The sequence below is a fragment of the Saccopteryx bilineata genome, chromosome 1 (genome assembly GCF_036850765.1).
Source record: "Saccopteryx bilineata isolate mSacBil1 chromosome 1, mSacBil1_pri_phased_curated, whole genome shotgun sequence".
Taxonomy (NCBI): Eukaryota; Metazoa; Chordata; class Mammalia; order Chiroptera; family Emballonuridae; genus Saccopteryx; species Saccopteryx bilineata.
The window spans coordinates 110,849,244-110,871,107 of record NC_089490.1 but is presented as its reverse complement, the minus strand read 5'-3'; the positions used below and the strand labels follow the sequence as shown (position 1 = coordinate 110,871,107).

General features: G+C 37.0%; 1 protein-coding gene across 2 annotated transcripts in view; it reads left to right on the top strand.

The window, feature by feature from the left end:
* Positions 1–19,950, top strand: part of STYK1 (serine/threonine/tyrosine kinase 1) — a 33,457-nt gene extending 13,507 nt beyond the window's left edge. For both annotated transcript variants that reach the window (XM_066264243.1, XM_066264252.1), the window contains 5 exons: positions 2,628–2,711; positions 4,906–5,114; positions 7,279–7,319; positions 7,894–7,990; positions 18,524–19,950. In XM_066264243.1, coding sequence (XP_066120340.1) covers positions 2,628–2,711; positions 4,906–5,114; positions 7,279–7,319; positions 7,894–7,990; positions 18,524–18,728 — 636 coding nt within the window. In that variant the 3' untranslated portion in view covers positions 18,729–19,950. The remainder of the gene's footprint in view (positions 1–2,627; positions 2,712–4,905; positions 5,115–7,278; positions 7,320–7,893; positions 7,991–18,523) is intronic.
* Positions 19,951–21,864: the final 1,914 nt, after the last annotated feature.

Genomic DNA, 21,864 nt, shown 5'->3' with positions numbered 1-21,864 from the left:
TTAGAGAGGGGAGAGAAAGAGGGAAAGAGAGAGAGAGAGAGAAGGGAAAAAGGGGCAGAAAATATCAACTCCCAAACATGCCTTGATCAAGCAAGACTAGAGTTTCGAACCAGCAACCTCAGCATTCCAGGTTGACGCTTTACCCACTGTGCCACCACAGGCAGTTTTATTTTCTTTTAAAGTAAGATAAATTTAAATAGCCATGTATTTAAATGTCTACAATGTCAGGCAGTGCAGATTTAGAGCACGACTTCAGGTTCCACCTCCTTCCAGCTATATGGATTTGGGCAAGTCACCTCTCTGAGCCTGAGTTTCATGAATCTGTAAAATGGGAGTAATAATAAATTATTATTAACATTAAAAGAAATTATATATGTAAAAAAATAAAGCAGTGATTGGGCCCTGGCCAGATAACTTGGTTGGTTGGAGCATCATCCCAAAGCACAGAGGTTGACGGTTCAATCCATGGTCAGGGCACAAAGAGGAAATGATCGATGTTCTTTTCTCTCTCTCTTCCTTCCTCTTTCTTCACTAAAATCAATAAAAAACAAACAAACAAAAAGACCCATAGCGAACACTCAAAATGGTAGCTGGTTATAATGATAATTACTGACAACATAACTATTTAGTACTGTTTACAATTTTGTTGTTATTTTTAAGTGTGTTTTCCATTCTGTAACATCACCAGGGCTGAGCTGAGTAAAAAATCAACTTTTAAGTTTTGGTACTTCAAACGCATATTTAAAAACACTTAATTTCCAAGCGTTGGCCAAGTAGTCAGTTGGTTGGAGTGTCGTCCCATGGCCCAGAGTTATGAGTCAGGGTGTGTGCATGAATCAATCAGTAAATGCACAAATAGGTGGAGCAGCAAATTGATTTCTTTCTCTCTATATATATTTCTCTCCTTTCCTCTCTCTCTAAAATCAATAAATAAACTATTAAAATTAAAAAAATTAAATCCAGACTAAACTGCACATCCTTTTTCTTACAATTTTTCTACTTCTCTATATATTCCCCTTTCTGAAGTTCTGCATGTTTCCTTAGTTCTTTAATTGCCAGTGAATAAGTTCAGTACTAAACAAGCCTCCTCAATATAATGATTATTCTACTACTAAGTGTGTCCCCAAAAGGGACCCTGTTGACATCTTTCATCCAGTGATAGAACAATGTGCAAGTCTCCAGACATTTTAAATCTTTTAAAGAGTTTATTCTCTAACTTGTTCTGTGCTCTAACCTCATTAGATTCTTTTTTTATTTCAAAATTATGCTTCTCTATTTTTAGATCACCTTTGCATGCTTTTCTCATTACACCAAACTTCTCCCTTCTCTTCTTTGTATAGTCAACGCCCTCTCATCCTTTAGATCTCATCAAATTCTTCCTTGTTCCTCAACTGCATCAGCCCTCTTTCTCTCACCATCATATGTGTTCTTTACATTTCCTTCATGGTGCTTATAGATATGTAATTACATATTTTATATGATTATTTGATTCTGAGTCATGCTATAAAATCCAGAAGGCAACAAACATGTTTATTTTGCTCACTTTTATATTATGTGCTCTTAGGATGGAATCTGACACACAGTAGGCACTCAATAAAAATATGTTGAGCAAAAATATGCTTAATCTCTCTCCCCTCTCTCTCTCTCTCACACACACACACTACCCTAGGAAAATTGATGCTTTATCCAGTAACTAAAGCATTATACTTATCTTTCTTACCTGCTATTCTGTTCTTGTTTAATTCTTCTATTTATCTACATCCTTTATTATTTTTTCCAGTCCAATAAATCATTGTATTTCTCTGTATATCTGAGAATCCCTAGTATTAGTCTATTGTTGAATCTTACCATTCTATGTTGTTGTGTCTATTTCTGAGCTTTGATATCAGCATTTATTACTGCCTGTGAGTTATTTACAATAATTAAGATTTGAAAGCAGTCCAACCAAGTATCTATCAATAGATAAGAGGATAAAAAAAAATCTGTGATACATCTACACAATGAAATACTACTTGGCAAAAAATAAATAAATAAAGAGAGAGAGAGAGAGAGAGAGAGAGAGAAAGAAAGAAAAAAAGAAAGAAGAAAGAAGAAAGAAAAAGAAATTTTATCTTTTGCCACAGCATGAATGGACCTGGAAAGTATTATGCTAAGTGAAATAAGCCAAGCAGAGAAAGAAAAATACCACATGATTTCACTTATATGTGGAATCTAATGAACACAATGAACTAACAAGATAGAAACAGACTTATAGATACAGAGAGAACAGACTGACAGCTGTCTGAGGGAATGGGCTTGAGGACTGGGTAAAAACAGTGAAGGGATTAAGCAAAAAATAAAACAAATAAAAAAAACCCTCATAGATACAGACAGCAGCATGATGATTACCAGACAGAAAGAGAGATGGGGAGAGAAAAAGAGGGTAAAGGGGAATAAATGGTGATGGAAGGAGACATGACTTTGTATGGCAAACACACAATACAATATGCAGATGATGTGTTATAGAATTGTACACCTGAAACCTATATAATTTTATTATCCAATAACAAAAGAATATCTCTGCCTGATTTTTTTTTCAAATATGTTCATGTCATTTTGACATAATACTTTTTACTCTGTCTCTTTAGGATGTGATGACCATGGATGGCCTTCTCTATGACCTCACAGAAAAACAAGTATATCACATTGCAAAGCAGGTTCTCTTGGCTTTGGTAAGCTGGGCAAAATGATAACAGACAGTAGGGATTTTTCTTGTTAGCCTTCTATTCAATGTCATTTTTTTCATACTTATATTCCCAAATAGGTTATATATTATAAATAAAATAAGATGGAAGTTAGAAAGCAGTAACTCACGTACTGATAAATTATTTTCAGTTCTTTCTTTATGAAATCATTTCAATAATATATTACATGATTGGTCATTCTGGGTAGAAAGTAGTCAACTTGGGTTCTTAGAAAGAATAGGAAAGGTTTTAAAAGGTTTCTCAGTCTTAAAGTGAAAAATCAGGGCCGAGAACTATTGGTCCATTTGCTTGATACTCTTACTTTCCCACATGTACTAATATTAATAGATTATGTGCTCTTAGGATGGAAATAGAGAAGCAAGTTGGGAGATAGCATGAGTAGATAGGCAGAAGGGCAAAGGGATGCAGAACCAGAAGGAAGTACAACAGTTTATACCTGAAAAACAAGAAACAATAGTTAAGAGCATATTTGGTTGGAGACTTGCTTTGACATGAAATGTGACAAAAAATAAATGCTTTAAAAAGAAGGAACTAGTGGAAGAAAAGGAATAAGAAGGGGCAAAAGTGAGATAATTCCTTTATTTTAAACCAACTTAAAAAGGCAGGAGAAAGAACTCAGGGTTTAAGAGAAAAAAATTACCTTTACCAGTACTCAGGAAACTTAGATGCCTATTTCTATGAAATTTTTATATAATCAGGACTCTGTGAAGCTACTACTATAAGTATATTATGTATCTTGCCATCTGGAGGTGTGAATTGTACCAGGGATCTAAATGGAGTAAGGGAAAGCTTAGAAAAAAGAAGTAGTGAGGTGAGAAAGAGCAGTAGTTAAGAGTTAGAGTTCCCACAGGCAAGGGAGAAAGCACGTCTCATTAATGAATATCACCTCTGGTGTCTGGAGGACCTAGTTGGTATGTTTCCTTTGATAAAGTTAGGGTGTCAGGATACAGCCTACCTTGTTTGTATTCTGAACCCCAATTGCAGAAGTGCTCCATTGGGATGCATTGATCTCATGGATGCATTCATCAGGGCCCTAGATTACCTGTTACAAAACAATATCATGTTATTCTTTCTTACTTTTCATAACCTCAAAGTCACTGCATTCTTTAATTCTTCTTATTACAGTAGAATATTTTTATACTAGAAAATTGCTAGTCACTGTTTTATTCATCACTAATGATTAGAAATTACCCTTTATCTTTCATTTTCCTCATACCATCTTGTTTAGTAAATATAGACATCCATGTTTTTCCCTTTGGTCATGTATAGCTTTCCAACTTCTCCATATACCTTGAATAGCTTGGTTTCAGGGAAATGATTCCAGCAAAGTAATGTCATTCAGGTGCAATGGTTCTCAAATGCCCTTGTTGGCTGCTCTAAAATTATTTTGATTACTTCTTAAAAATTTATACTGATGTAACCCCAATATATTTAATAATAAAAATTATTAATGATAAAAAAGTAAATCTGGGGTGGAAATCTTATGTTTTTACAAGCTCTCAGGCAATTCTGATTTTCAGTTTGGCTTAAGAATTATTAGTAGAATTTGTAGTATATCCTATGAATCAGAATACCTGGTTCTGGTCACTACCACTGAATACCTGTGTGGCCTTGTGCAATCATTTAGTTTATCTAAAAGATACTTTCTTAACTTACTTCATCTAGTTATTTTAGGGACAAAATGAAATGATATAAAACTTCATATTAATGATTTATTATGATACTCAATTTTTCTATGTATATAATACCTAGTTTTGAGGACTGCCACTAGAAACTTGAAACCTACTCCCTTTTCCAGTTTCTAGCTGGATCCTATGTAAGGGAAAGGTGAAAGCAGGCAGGGTGCAGGGCTTGACACACAGTGGGTGGTCAGACATTCCAAACCCAATATAAATGTGATTTGGATTAATTACCCAGTTTTATAATCCTAAGCATTTTTATACCTGAAAACAAGATATTCTAGTTTAGAACATGGTTGGTTGGAGACTTGCAAAATGTCCGATTCATTATTATGTCTTAGAAGTGATATGTCAATATTGAGACTTGTTTGAAGTAGCAAATGTCCTTGTCTTTTTGGTGATTCCTTAGCCCTGCTTCTCCTTGTATGTGATCCAAGCTGTGGCCTCAGACAGCTGATCTATCTTTAATCTTACACTGACAGGAATTTCTTCAGGAGAAACATCTGTTCCATGGCGATGTGGCAGCCAGAAATGTTCTGATCCAATGTGACCTTACTGCTAAGCTCTGTGGACTGGGCCTGGCTTATGAAGTCCACACCCAAGGAACAATCTCCTCTCCTCACACCGTACCTCTCAAGTGGCTTGCTCCAGAACGGCTTCTGCTGAGGCCAGCTGGCATCAAAGGGGACATGTACGTCTTGTTCCTGCCCTTTGGATTTCTTTGCTTCCTGATCCAAGTGTCCTCTAGTCCCTAACCACGACCAAATCTGTTGTCAATTACATAAAAATGAAATCTCCACTTACAAGTTGTCACGCAGAAGTGTGTTGTATGTGACAGAGCTCAGATTTGCCATCTGGCTGCAGTCCTTTTGAGTATCTTTAGAAGTGTTCCTTCTGTATTAGATTAGTATTCTTAATTAGGGAAGCAAAAGAAAAATGAAAACATTATTCGCACTGATATTAGAGGACTTAGTCTAGTAAAGTCCCTTTTATTTGAAAGAGGTGGGTCCCGTTATCCCTGGTCAGCAAACTGTGGCTTGCAAGCCACATGCGGCTCTTTGGCCCCTTGAGTGTGGCTCTTCCACAAAATACCACATGTGAGCGCTACATCAATAAGGAATGTACCTACCTATATAGTTTTTTAAAAAATTTGGCTCTCAAAAGAAATTTCAATCATTGTACTGTTGATATTTGGCTCTGTTGACTAATGAGTTTGCCAACCACTGCCCTTAATAATCAAAAGTTCAGTTAAACCAGAAATTATTAAAATAAAAAGGAATACATATACCTCAAATAATTTATTTTAACTTAAAACATATAAATGGATATTCATTTATTCATCTTTTGGAGGAGGGCCAAGGACTTTTTATTTATTTTTACGAAGATGGGCCTGCTAAATGATGTTTTATGTTGTTTCCTGTATGAATAGTATCCATAATGAATTATTTCTGAGTTTCAGTTTGTGATGCCTCTTAAGTAAAGTTAGAAACTTGAAAACAGTGAAGCAATTTGATTGCATTTATTTTTCCTAATTTTTTGCAATTGAGCCACTCACACAATTTGATACCACTTTCTATTTAGCAGCTTATTATTATAGACTATTTTCAAAGCATTCAACTTACTTTTCAGGGAGCGAATACTTTTATTTTTTTGCATTTATACTTAATCAGCTTTGACGATATTTTATTTTTCTTATCAAGTGAGAGGCAGGGAGGCGGAGAAATAGATTCCTGCATGTGCCCCAACCAGAATCTAGGGATCTACCCAGCAACCCCATCTGGGGCTGATGCTTTTCCCATCTGGGGCCACTGCTCTGTTAATTGGCAACTGAGCTATTTTAGTGCCTGAAGTGAAGCCATGGAGTCATTCACAGCACCCAGGGCCAACTTGTTCATTTGAGCCTTGGCTGCGTGAGGGGAAGATAAAGAAGGGGAAGAGGGAGGGGTGGAGAAGTAGATGGTTGCTTCTCCTGTGTGCCCTGACTAGGAATTGAACCCAGGACTTCAACACACCAGGCTGATGGTCTACTGCTGAGCCACCCAGCCAGGGCCTGCATAATATTTTATTGATCACATAATTACATTTGCACACATGATTGGCATAAATAGGACCATAAAAAGTCATGATTGACTTTTGGCAAACATATAACTCAACTGCTTGGAGAAGTACATAGGTGTAACAAAGACTATTTTACTAGCCATGAATTTATGAGCAGGGGAGAAAATTTAGAATGTCAGTTAAAATAGCGAGTCAATTAAGAGACTTCTGTTGCTGTTTTGCTGATACCTGTTTAACACTAGAAGTCTGGGAATAATAAGCTTAGCTTGGAAATATTGCTCATTTAATGTTGATATTATACAATAGAATAGTGAAATATACATCTTATTATATTGTTTAGGGAAATATGTTTTACAATTATATACAAAGTTCTGTTAATATTTTTCCTAAGTTTGGGCAATGAAATTTACTAAAGAAATAGATAAATTATAACCTCCACTTGGCCTTGTGCTAAGAATAGAGGCTGAAATTTCAGTAGGGAGGAATGGAAAGGATGAAAAATACGCAGAGGGAAATTTCTCTATGATCGTGTGAATGTGTTTGTGTTTGTATAAATATACACCCATAACAGTAAATGTCCAGTAATATGAAATATATAAAAAAGAGACATAAATCCAATCCTCAAAGGGATTAGACTCTAAGAAGATAAGGTAGAAATGCCTTACTTGGCTTATTTTATCAGATACCCTCTGTTCTTCTTCATTGCCTTCTTAAGTTCATCCTGAAGGTCTCTCAATATTTGAGTTCTAAGAAAGGCAGAAACAGAAATTAAGTAAGTGATTTTGTTTCTTTTCTAGCTGGTCCTTTGGGATCCTGCTTTATGAGATGGTGACTCTAGGTATGTACCTGTATGCTTATTTGAGTGATGGATGGCATATGCTATGAGAAGGGGTTTCCATACAATCTCTGAAGTCTGAACTGGGCTGACATGAAATCCTTCTGCTCCTTTTAATTTTCTTTTTTTTTTCTTTTCCTCAACACTTTACCAATTCTTAAGGATGTTTTAGAATCCGAGGGAAAATTCCCAGAGTGATCTTGCATAAACATAAAATGTTGTTTGCAGATTTATTAATCTATTTGGTAGAGAAACTGTAGCGCCTTCCCACATTTGGGGAGTGAATGGCAGGTGCTAGTCTTCACTTTGCTTTATTTTACTACTTTCCCAAAGACTCAATGAATGGTCTCTTAAATTATCAGGTTTTACCCAAAACATTATTCCCCCCCACACACACAAATTTCTCTGAACTATACTTTACTTGATCACGAGGTATCAACTATATTGTGTCTAGTATTTTTTTCCTCTGGCTTATATTTTCTTACCTTTGGCAGGCAATTAGCTCAGGTGGGTGGAGACTAGTGTTAATTATTGTTCTTATTCACAGAGGACCTCTCGTTTTTTTCTATACCAACAGGGGCACCACCATATCCTGAAGTCCCTCCTATCAGCATTGTACAGTATCTCCAAAGAGGGAAGATCATGGCGCGGCCCAGTAGTTGCACACAAACCATGTAAGTAGTTTTTATGGCCTGCTCTTCTCTCATTTGAAATCTTTTTGTTATTTTTGCTCCCTATCAATCATGCCCTTTTCAGAGATGATCGCCATCTGCACTTTATGTGCTAATGTACATCCCTATGCCAAATGTATGCAGTAAAACACATCTGCTTCTGTCAACATATACATATACAGATACATACTGTGACACACATATACACACACAATGTTGAGGCAACCACTGAGAATTGTTAGAAATCTAAATTTGATAAAGCTTAGTTGTTCTAGATATTTCTAAAATACAGTAGTTAAGAAGCAGACCAAATCCAATGCAAGTAAAGTAGTGTTTTATTTGTCTAAATGTCAGTTTTATTTGTCTTAGAGACTGCCAGCCTCAGTTCTAACACAGCTGCCATAAAAACCCTTGCTCTAGAGCAGTGGTAGTCAACCTGGTCCCTACCGCCCACTTGTGGGCGTTCCAGCTTTCATGGTGGGCGGTAGCGGAGCAATCAATATATAAATAAAAAGATAGATTTAACTATAGTAAGTTGTTTTATAAAGATTTATTCTGCCAAACTTAGCGAAAATCCGACATAAAGTACTTGGTAAGTAATTATTATTATATGCTTAAATTTGCTGGAACTCTGCTTTATAAATTTTATACAGTAAAGTTACTTCTCTACTTTATAAATCACCATTACTATGGGAACGGTAGGTGGTTAGAAAATTTTACTACTAACAGAGATACAAAAGTGGGTGATAGGAATAAAAAGGTTGACTACCCCTGCTCTAGTGGTTTTCACCAGCGCTTATTTAGTATTTAACTTTTTTAAATTACTGACTCTCTGTCTCCAGCTCCAAGCACATTAGAAGCCAACCAGGAAAAGAGGGTAGGAAGAAACTGGAAAGTCAGAAGAGGGATCCAATATTGTCAACAGAATGGAACAGCTGGTGAACCAATGTAGATGCATAAAATGGAAAAATTAAAAATTACACTCAGAATTTTATAGCCAATAAAGTACAAAAAGGGATGGTCACAGAACATAAGAAAGGGTTAAATTATTTATAAGAAAGTAGGAGAGAATATACTATATTAACATATATTTCTATTAAAATTGTTGCTATTTTGTAAATTTTTCACCTTTTAATGGGTAAATTTCCAGCAGGGTTGCCCTATAATAAACATTTACTGTTATCAAGAAGATTATAAATATTAACTCTCATAACTGTAAATACACACACAGTATCATGATACTGGCTGGGTATACTAGAATAAAATTGTAGAGGTGACGTCACGGAAATGGCGCCGTGAGCAGCGCGTCCGACAGCTCTCCCCTAAATCACAACAAATTTATCAACTAGAAACAGAAAAATTTATCCTCGGAGCATTCCGGACTTCCACACAAACTGATAGCGAAAGGACTGTTATCACTTGAATCTGAGAGACGAGGGTGTGGAGGAATCGACCACAGGGACGTTCTTTCAAACCGCAAGGAAGTCCGCCTGTGGTGAGTCAGCCCATATACTTGGGAACCGCGAGCCGCCGCCACGAGCAGCCGCCGCGAGCCGCCGCGAGCCGCCGCGAGCAGCTGCGCGCGTGCCCGATCCGGTTGAGCACCGCTGACGTTCCCAGCGGCCCGCACACTGCGAGTGGGGGTCGCCGGCCACCGGTGCCCGGAACGCCCCACTCGCGCGCGTGCCTTGGGCATTCCACGCGCCCAGGGCGCCCTGCTGGCCCGCACACACAGGGGGCTCCATTATCCTGCGCCTGGTGCGGTCCAGCCGCCAGCGGCGGGGCGAGCAGGAGAGGATTGAAAGATTCTCTCCGTGGGCGGGGCACCTCACCCAGCCATTCAAGCTAACAATCAAGCGTTGGGGGAGGGGAGCACGCAGGCAGCCTAAAATACCTTCGGAAGCACAGCTGCGACCCAATCACTGAAATTAGCTTAACCCATAAAATCTGCGCACCCTCGGTTCTAATTGATAAGATCTCTCTCAGTTCAGCGATCCAAGACAAGAGGCGTGATATTTTTTAGTGCCTCTCGCTAAAGGGGCGGGGGCAACTTGTGATTGATAGAGCCTCCATATTCAGGGATAAACGCTAACAAGAAGGACTTGGCAGATAATAAGGTCTATACTACACTAGTCGTAAGCAGAGACTAGTGCCTCTTCTTCCCTGCAAAAACAGGCTACAAAGTGTGGAAAGCCTGGGTTGAGAGGTCCAACTAAATGCTAGGCGCTGAACAGTCACCTTGACAACAATTGACTCCCACCCCCGCCTGATTACACTGGAGGCCCTGACTGTCAGAGCCTTTCCCAAAGCCTTGCACTGAGTGGGGATAGAGTGGGGATTTCCCAGCTCTTTGAGCCTCTTACTCCCCAGGCAGAAGCAGTTGCAGCCTTATAGCTGGATCACCAGGCTGCTAATTCAGAAAGGGGGGACTAGGAGAGAGAATCCAGGAAAGCAAACTCTCTCATCATTGGACCCTGCAAACGCCAACAAGCCTTTACTTCCAGCAAGACTAAAGCCAATTATATGACATTGCCATAGAATCCCATCAACTGCAAATCCCTACCTAAGAGTGACACAGGGGCAGAGCCTGGGGTACAGAGTCACCGACCAGGAAGAGGGAGAGAAAAGAAAAAGGAAGAAGTTAACCTCTCAAAATCAAGAAAAACCCACAGACTTTACAACTTGATCCACTAATTTTTTTTTTTTGTTGTTGTTGTTTGTTTCTTCTATCTTTTTGCCTTTATTTCCTCCACCTCGGTCCTTCTATTCTCTGCCTATCTTATGCTTCCCCTTTCTTGAACTACACTACCCATGAGTGTTGCATTTTATTTTTCTTCTTCATCCTCACCCTCCTTTAAGGTTATACTCCAAAACACTTAACTCTCACTCTCTCCTCTTTTTTTTTTTTGTCTTGCTTTATTTTGTTTTTTTCTCTTCCTATTTTATTTCTTCCTTCGTTTTTCTCTTTTTCTTATTTTTTCCTTTCTATTCGTTTTTTCTTTTCTCATTTTACTTTCCTCCTATATAATCCTCAATCACGAACAAATTAGTTAATTTGGGACTCAAGGCTTTTTTTTGGCTTTATTTCTCTTTTTTGCTTTTGTTTTAATTTTTTTTTTCTTGTTTGTTTATTTTTGTGGCATTTTGGGTCCTCCCAACCCAAGGTCTCCATTGTATTTAGTCTTCGCTCCACTTAATACAACAGATTTTTACTTATTATTTTTATTTTTTCTTCTTTATTATTCTTTTTTGGTCCTTTGTTCTGGTTCCCTCTTATCCCTCTCATTATATCTCTTAGTTGACCATCACTTACAAGCAAATCATCTTATGCTTGTCTAAGATTTTCTTCCTTTTTTTTTTTTTTTTTTTTGCATTTAGTAGGTCCCTACTCCCTTTTTTTGCCCCTTGAACTCTTCACCCCAAATCAGGCCCTCCATTATAGGCACGATATTTCCCTGAGGAGGGGAGAGGAGGGAAAGAGAAGAGAGAAAAAAAGGGGGAAATAATAAATTATTACTGTTTTTTTTGTGGGGTGTTTTACCTTTTTTTTTTTTTTTCTTTTTACTCTTTATTAATTCTAATTAGTGCTATCAATAAGACCACCCTCAGATGCCGATAAGAAAGAGGAAATCGAATATTATGGATACAAAAGAAAGAGAGGTAACACAAATAGATGTGGAAAAATCTATGGAGAAAAGACTTAACATATTGGAAGCCTTGGAGCTAAATGACAGAGAATTTAAAATAGAAATCTTAAAAATACTCAGAGATATACAAGAAAACACAGAAAGGCAATATAGGGAGATCAGAAAACAACTCAATGAACACAAAGAATATATTACCAAGGAAATTGAAACTATAAAAACAAATCAAACAGAAATGAAAAACTCAATTCACGAGCTGAAAAACGAGGTAACAAGCTTAGCTAACAGAACAGCCCAGATTGAAGATAGGATTAGTGAAATAGAAGACAAACAACTTGAGGCACAACAGAGAGAAGAAGAAAGAGACTCAAAAATAATAAAAAACGAGAAAGCCCTACAGGAATTGTCTGACTCCATCAGAAAGAATAACATAAGAATAATAGGTATATCAGAGGGAGAAGAGAAAGAAAATGGAATGGAGAATATACTCAAACAAATAATAGACGAGAACTTCCCAAGCCTGTGGAAGGAACTAAAGCCTCAAATTTAAGAAGCAAACAGAACACCAAGTTTTCTTAACCCCAACAAACCCACTCCAAGGCACATCATAATAAAGATGACACAAACCAATGACAAAGAAAAAATTCTCAAGGCAGCCAGAGAAAAGAAGAGTACAACATATAAAGGAAGGCCTATTAGATTATCATCAGATTTCTCAGCAGAAACTCTACAAGCTAGAAGAGAGTGGACCCCAATATTTAAAGCCCTGAAAGAGAGGAACTTTCAGCCAAGAATACTATACCCATCAAAGCTATCCTTCAAGTATGAAGGAGATATAAAAACATTCACAAATACAGAAAAGATGAGAGAATTTATCAACAGAAAGCCCCCACTCCAGGAATTACTAAAGGGGGTTTTCCAACCAGATTCAAAGAACAAAAGAAAACAACACCACAAGTAACAGCTCCACCAAGAACACAATAAAACCAAACTTAAACTGTGACAACAAAGGAAAAAAAGGGGGGAGAGGATGGAGATTAACAGTAGCAAAGGATGATGAAGTGCAGAAATACTTATAAGATAGGGTACTACAATGAATATGGTAGGTACCCTTTTCATTACTTAATGGTAACCACCCTTAAAAAAACCACCACAAAAACACTTGACTTAAAAAAAGTAGCAACAGAGGAAAGAAGTATGGAACACAAACAAACAAAAACAAATGATAGAAAAACAAAAGAGAAGAATCAAACTAGATACAAAACTAACAGAAAGCAATTTATAAAATGGCAGTAGGGAACCCACAAGTGTCCATAATTACACTAAATGTAAATGGATTAAACTTACCAATAAAAAGACACAGAGTAGCAGAATGGATTAAAAAAGAAAATCCAACTATATGCTGCCTACAAGAAACACATCTAAGCAACAAGGATAAAAACAAATTCAAAGTGAAAGGCTGGAAAACAATACTCCAAGCAAACAACACCCAAAAAAAAGCAGGCGTAGCAATACTCATATCTAATAATCTGACTACAAGACAGAAAAAGTACTCAGAGACAAAAATGGCCATTTCATAATGATTAAGGGGAAGTTGAATCAAGAAGACATAACAATCCTTAATATATATGCACCAAACCAAGGAGCACCAAAATATGTAAGACAGCTACTTATTGACCTTAAAACAAAAACTAACAAAAATACAATCATACTTGGAGACCTCAATACACCGCTGACGGCTCTAGATCGGTCATCCAAACAGAGAATCAATAAAGATATAGTGGCCTTAAACGAAATACTAGAACACCTGGATATGATAGACATCTACAGGACACTTCATCCCAAAGTGACAGAGTATACATTTTTCTCTAGTGTACATGGAACATTCTCAAGAATTGACCATATGTTGGGCCACAAAGACAATATCAGCAAATTTAGAAAAATTGAAATTGTACCAAGCATATTTTCTGATCATAAAGCCTTGAAACTAGAATTCAACTGCAAAAAAGAGGGGGAAAAACCCACAAAAATGTGGAAACTAAACAACATACTTCTAAAAAATGAATGGGTCAAAGAAGAAATAAGCGCAGAAATCAAAAGATATATACAGACAAATGAAAATGAAAATATGACATATCAGAATCTCTGGGATGCAGCAAAAGCAGTAATAAGAGGAAAGTTCATATCACTTCAGGCCTATATGAACAAACAAGAGAGAGCCGAAGTAAACCACTTAACTTCACACCTTAAGGAACTAGAAAAAGAAGAACAAAGACAACCCAAAACCAGCCGAAGAAAGGAGATAATAAAAATCAGAGCAGATATAAATGAAATAGAGAACAGAAAAACTATAGAAAAAATCAATAAAACAAGGAGCTGGTTCTTTGAAAAGATCAACAAAATTGACAAACCCTTGGCAAGACTCACCAAGGAAAAAAGACACAGGACTCAAATAAATAAAATCCAAAATGAAAGAGGAGAGATCACCACAGACATCATAGATATACAAAGAATTATTGTAGAATACTATGAAAAATTATATGCCACCAAATACAACAATCTAGAAGAAATGGATAAATTCCTAGAACAATACAACCTTCCTAGACTGAGTCATGAAGAAGCAGAAAGCCTAAACAGACCAATCAGCAGGGAGGAAATAGAAAAAACTATTAAAAATCTCCCCAAAAATAAAAGTCCAGGCCCAGATGGTTATACTAGTGAATTCTATCAAACATTCAAAGAAGACTTGGTTCCTATTCTACTCAAAGTCTTCCAAAAAATTGAAGAAGAAGCAATACTTCCAAACACATTTTATGAGGCCAACATAACCCTCATACCAAAACCTGGCAAGGATGGCACAAAGAAAGAAAACTACAGACCAATATCTCTAATGAATACAGATGCTAAAATACTAAACAAAATACTGGCAAACCGAATACAACAACCTATTAAAAAAATAATACATCATGATCAAGTGGGATTCATCCCAGAATCTCAAGGATGGTTCAACATACGCAAAACGGTTAACGTAATACACCATATCAACAAAACAAAGAACAAAAACCACATGATCTTATCAATAGATGCAGAAAAGGCTTTTGATAAAATACAACACAATTTTATGTTTAAGACTCTCAACAAAATGGGTATAGAAGGAAAATATCTCAACATGATAAAGGCCATATATGATAAACCATCAGCCAACATCCTATTAAACGGCATAAAACTGAGGACTTTCTACCTTAAATCAGGAACAAGACAGGGTTGTCCACTCTCTCCACTCTTATTCAACGTGGTGCTAGAAGTTCTGGCCAGAGCAATCAGACAAGACAAAGAAATAAAAGGCATCCATATCGGAAAAGAAGAAGTAAAGCTATCACTTTTTGCTGATGATATGATCCTATACATCGAAAACCCGAAGGACTCCACAAAAAGATTATTAGAAACAATAAACCAATACAGTAAGGTCGCAGGATACAAAATTAACATACAAAAGTCCATAGCCTTTCTATATGCCAACAATGAAATATTAGAAAACGAACTCAAAAAAATAATCCCCTTCACGATTGCAACAAAAAAAATAAAATACCTAGGAATAAACATAACAAAGAACGTAAAGGACCTATATAATGAAAATTACAAAGCATTGTTAAGGGAAATCGAAAAAGATACAATGAGATGGAAAAATATTCCTTGTTCTTGGATAGGAAGAATAAATATAATCAAAATGGCCATATTACCCAAAGCAATATACAAATTTAATGCAATTCCCATCAAAATCCCTATGAGATTTTTTAAAGAAATGGAACAAAAAATCATCAGATTTATATGGAACTATAAAAAACCCCGAATAGCCAAAACAATCCTAAGGAAAAAGAATGAAGCTGGGGGCATTACAATACCTGACTTTAAACTATATTATAGGGCCACGATAATCAAAACAGCATGGTATTGGCAAAAAAATAGACACTCAGACCAATGGAACAGAATAGAAAGCCCAGAAATAAAACCACATATATATGGTCAAATAATCTTTGATAAAGGGGCCAACAACACAGAATGGAGAAAAGAAAGCCTCTTCAACAAATGGTGTTGGGAAAACTGGAAAGCCACATGCAAAAGAATGAAACTCGACTACAGCCTGTCCCCGTGTACTAAAATTAATTCAAAATGGATCAAAGACCTAAATATAAGACCTGAAACAATAAAGTACATAGAAGAAGACATAGGTACTAAAATCATGGACCTGGGTTTTAAAGAACATTTTATGAACTTGACTCCAATGGCAAGAGAAGTGAAGGCAAAGATAAATGAATGGGACTACATCAGAATTAAAAGTTTTTGCTCAGCAAGAGAAACTGATATCAAAATGAACAGACAGCCAACTATATGGGAACTGATATTTTCAAACGACAGCTCAGATAAGGGCCTAATATCCAAAATTTACAAAGAACTCATAAAAACAACAAACAAACAAACAATCCAATAAAAAAATGGGAAGAGGACATGAACAGACACTTCTCCCAGGAAGAGATACAAATGGCCAACAGATATATGAAAAGATGCTCAGCTTCATTAGTTATTAGAGAAATGCAAATCAAAACTACAATGAGATACCACCTCACTCCTGTTAGATTAGCTATTATCAACAAGACGGGTAATAGCAAATGTTGGAGAGGCTGTGGAGAAAAAGGAACCCTCATTCACTGTTGGTGGGACTGTAAAGTAGTACAACCATTATGGAGGAAAGTATGGTGGTTCCTCAAAAAACTACAAATAGAACTACTTTATGACCCAGCAATCCCTCTACTGGGTATATACCCCAAAACCTCAGAAACATTGATACGTGAAGACACATGTAGCCCCATGTTCATTGCAGCACTGTTCACAGTGGCCAAGACATGGAAACAACCAAAAAGCCCTTCAATAGAAGACTGGATAAAGAAGATGTGGCACATATACACTATGGAATACTACTCAGCCATAAGAAATGATGACATCGGATCATTTACAGCAAAATGGTGGGATCTTGATAACATTATAAGGAGTGAAATAAGTAAATCAGAAAAAAACAAGAACTACATGATTCCATACATTGGTGGAACATAAAAATGAGACTAAGAGACATGGACAAGAGTGTGGTGGTTACCAAGGGTCGGGGGGAGGGAGGACATGGGAGGGAGGGAGGGAGAGAGTTAGGGGGAGAGGGAGGGGCACAGAGAACTAGATAGAGGGTGACGGAGGACAATCTGACTTTGGGCGAGGGGTTTGCAAAATAATTTGATGACAAAATAACCTAGACATGTTTTCTTTGAATATATGTACCCTGATTTATTAATGTCATCCCATTACCATTAATAAAAATTTATTAAAAAAAAATTGTTAACAAATATTTCTTGCAGGCTTTCTATGTATAAAATGCTGTCTTTGTTCCTGGGGGAGACACTTAACTGATAATGTAGCTTATCTTAACATTGAATGAGGAGCTATCTGAAACATGAATATCACCATAAAATATGAATAAGCAGAATGGTTAAAAGCTCACATTCACCTGGCCTGTGGTGGTGCAGTGGATAGAGCATTGACCTGGAGTGCCGAGGTCACTGGTTTGAGGTCTTGGGCTTGCCCAGTTAAGGCACACATGAGAAGCAATCAATAAACAACTAAAGTGAAGCAACTATGAGCTGAAACTTCTCATTCTCCCTCACTCCTCTCTCCATAAAATCAATAAGTATAAACTTAAAAAACAAAACAAAACTCAGATTCATCTCAGAGTAAAAAAGGCATCTGCTCAGTTCTGGACCTGGCACTTTATTATATATTGTTTACTTATCTTAAAATAGGTACAATGGTCCTACCTCAAAGGGAAGGTTTCACAGAATTGAGATTTAAAACCAACCGATAGAAAATGGTGATCATGGAGAGGATATCCAAGGACTTAGGCACAGCGTAAGAAAGACAGTTGTGTGTTAATAACCACATTGAGGACATAGCAAGACACTGAGCTGGCTGGAGGAGAGGGCTTCAGTTAGGGAAGGCTCGTGTGGTAGAGAAGCTGGGAGGCAGGAGGTCAACTTCATATGGTAGGTAATGGGAAACCACCGTAGGTTGTTCAGCAGGGATGGGACAAGATGAAAGTGTTGGAAAACAGACAGCATTATACATTCTCTAAACTGGATTGAAGAAAAGATAGATGAAAGGTTGTGAGTAATTTTATCTAGATTAAAGCAATTTCCTGAAGAAGGTAAATTATAAAGAGGAGAAATTACCTGGATTAATGGAAGGAAAAACATAATTACATTATCCAAAATTAATATGAATAATATTATTCCATAACTTCTCATATAGTTTTTATAATCAAATATTTTTTCAATTTTAGTTGACATACAATATTTTAGTTTCAGGTGTACAATATAGTGATTTGACATTTATATAACTTATGGAGTGATCACCTCAATAAGTTTAGTACCTATCTGATAACCACACATGGTTATTACAGTATTATTGACTATATTCCCTATACTGTGCCATAACTAATTTCCCTGGCTGTAAAATACCTTTTACTGGTAGATAAGTTGGTTAGTAACATCTAGAGATGAGAACACATCTTCTGAAAGAGATTTCAGAAATAGAATGGAGAAAAAAAAGACTGTTCTGTCATACTGAGTGTACCCTGGGAGATCTTCAAATATCCTACTATAAAAAGGGCTCTATTGAGAAGATGATATTAAGAAATTTAATATTAAGAGGATGAGATGAATATCATCTCTAGGAAGAATATGACAGGACAATGAGAAATAGATTAAAGAATTGCAGGTTTGTAAGGTGAGGGGATATGTTCCATATACATTTGCCTTATCAAGAAAATCATTTTCTCTTGTTTCCCTTTCAGGTATAGTCTTATGAAGGCCTGCTGGCGCTGGAAAGAGGACAGCCGCCCCTCACTTAGAGAGTTACTCTCGCGCCTAGAAACTGCCGCTCAAGGGGCAGATGACAAAACTGTGTTGCAAGTACCAGAGTTGGTGGTTCCTGAACTGTATGCAACTGTGGCAGGCATCAGCATGGACAGCCTCTCCCACAGCTACAGCATCCTTTGAAGATCATAGAGAAAGAAACATTATGCGTGATCAATACTCTTGGAAAGAATTTCTCTAAGAACAGAGGATGGACTTTCTAGGGGGACATAAAGGGAGAAGTGGGACACAAACCTGGATCTTTCTCTATACATTCCCCTATACATATGTGAAATGATGATGGGTGGGACTCTCCACAGCACATGCCCCTGAGGTTAAGAAATACAGTTTCATTTATGTTGTCCCAATCTGAAAGACTCAGGGTAGAAGTGGCAGACAGTGTCACTGCAAAGAGGTTTTAGAAATCTGCAATTGGGGGGGTGGGGCACATGGCACAAGTAAATTGGTCTCTCCCACCACAGGCTAGCTTCTCCTGAAGTATACTTCTATCTAGACTATTATAAGGTCCAGAGAAATTCAAATCAAATGAGAAAATAGAAATCCAAAAAAGGAGTTGATGAGAAAAATAATTAAAAGTTCTATTTGCTCAGGGATGTAGATGTGGACAAAGGACATCCTTCAAAGAGAAGGTGGAGGAAAGAGGTGAAGTTTCTCAGTAATGGTCTCTTCATTCAAGGCTGGAAGAGAACCATGAAGGAAAATTTCTGAGTTTCCCCTGGGTATAGGTTAGAAAAAGATGGTCCCCTTTTATTTAAGGCCGAGACAGGCAAACCCTGTTGGCATTATTTTTAACTAGATGCTAGAGGAGTCATTTTATCATTAAGAACATTCAACATGTATTTTTCATCAGGCTAGCTTTCTAGTCCTAAAGACTAAAGAGATTGAGTCTAGAGAGTCATTTAGGCTTATGAAAAATATAGTGTGTGTTTAATAAGCAGGAAAGGGGGAAACCAAGCAAGAATGCTTAGTAGGCCAGAAGTTCTTTAACAAGACCTGGTAAAGGATATAATTTGAGACAGAAAGATGGTAGCTCTTGATTTTCAATCATCCATTGATGTACTGTGAAACTTATCTCATTGAGTTAATATTTATTGAGTAAAAGTGGCCTTTTCAGGTAAACAGCTGCCAAAATCTCTATGTCAGGGAGGATAAAAGTAAATAAATAGAAGTTAATGTCAGTAGAATAATTTAAGACATAATCCACATTATCAGGAAAAGGTAAAATGGGCATAAAACTTACCTCACAGGATTGTTATGAGGACTGAATAATAGTATGTATTTATACAGAATCTGGCACATAATATATGCTCAATAAATGTTAGTTCCTTTTCTTTTCCTCTTCCTATCCTAGAATCTTTCATATCTTTTTCACTTAAAATCTACTGGGGTCATCAGTCACACTGATGTAGGATATGCCTAAAGACAATGATATGATTCATGTACCACATGACTAAAATGTTGAACCATCACTTTTGTGTGAGCTTCTGGATGATGATAGTAGTCTTCCAGTATTGCAAAATACTGAAAATATCATGACCATTCAGTTGAACATGTGACCTGTGATTTTAAAGAATATTCACTCTGGGTGCTCTGGGAAGGATATCTAAGGCTGCTGGAGGAAAGATGACTGGCAGTTGAAAATTTTGTAGAAGTTAGAATCTCAATGGAGTCATGACGAGTCATCCATCTAAATAATAATTATTATACCTGCAGTAATACCATAATGACTAGTCAGAATTTAAATGGGTGGTAAGTGGCAATAGAGAGAAGAGAGGTTGAGTGGCTTGGAACAAGATGATAAAGTCTTGTGGAATTTCATCATTGCTTCTAGGCTTCATTTAAGTAAAATATACATACCATCTCTTTATTTATTCAAATATATATTTAAAATTGAGTGTTAAAGACAACACTGCCAGACATTGTGCTAGGTGTTGAAAAGAAATAGAGCTTTTGATTACAGTCTAGAAAGTAAGAGACTTTATATACATATTTGTGAGAGTATGTGTAAATTGCATTGTGGTAAGTGCTATGAAGAAAAGTATAGGATGGGAGAAGGGAGTATACAATGAGGAGCTCACTGACCATATGGCATTTAAACTGAGACCAGAGGGAATGGTCAGTAACCCTACCACTGAGGAGAGACTTCCAGGACTATAGGTGTGAAAATCGTGAGGCAAAAAACTGCCGAACCAAAAGGAGGTAAGTGCGATGGGAACATAGTGAGGTAAGAAGAAAGTGGAACATGAAATTGCTTTTTCATACCATATGTGAATATTTGTTTTTGGAAGAGGAAAAAGAGCAGACAATTGGTATATTAGATTTTTACCCATAATTTTGTTTTTCTGAAATATAGGTCTAAAAACCTGGATACAGTAATTATTTTTCCTAAGAAGACTGGGTAGGGAGCCAGTCTTTTTTTCAAAAGGGGAATACATTTCTGGCATCTTTGACCTACCATGTCTACCAGGTATTTCCAGGATTCTATATTTTTATTAACAGTGTCTAACCATTTTTGGCACATAGGACAGCCTGTTATAAAACTCATTATATATAATGCTTCATACATTTTAAATCTTATTTTACATGCATTGTCTCATCTGATCCTCTCAACAATTCCAAGAACTTGGCCAAGTTGACTGTAGTATATTCATTTGGTTGATGAACAAACAGATTTAGAGACAGTGACTTAACTGAGGTTTGGTCGAAGTAAATTCTGGGAATGAATCCTGTCTTCTGACTGTCACTCTTTTTACTAAAGCCCACTCAAGGTTAAAGGTCATTGACAGACAGGATTATCCTGTTTGGTAAAAGGATTACGATCAATATCACTTCAAATATACATTTTGAGCAAAAGCTCACCTTGTTTTTCCTCATCCTTCAAAACTGTTCCCACATGGGGGCATTCCTCACTTTGGCAATTTCTATCTAGTAAGAAATGTGCGCTAAACCGTTTGATTTCAAGTTACTGTCACAACTTCACAGGCCACTAAAGATAAACCTTTACTGAATGAAAGTTTTACTATGTGTAAAGCCAGCAGCCAGGGCCAGCACTACAGGAGCCGCCTGGCCCATGCAGGTTCACATTGGATTCGGACAGTCGGTAAAGAAACAACGGAGCCAAAAACCGGTGGGCTATATAGTCTTTAATCCTAGCTTGCACCCGGCGGGCAAGCAAAAAACACACACTGGGCTCCAAAACCCACTCACATTCAGTGCTCACAAAGCTACTGACTTATCCGAGTTTTCTAGAATCAAAGGT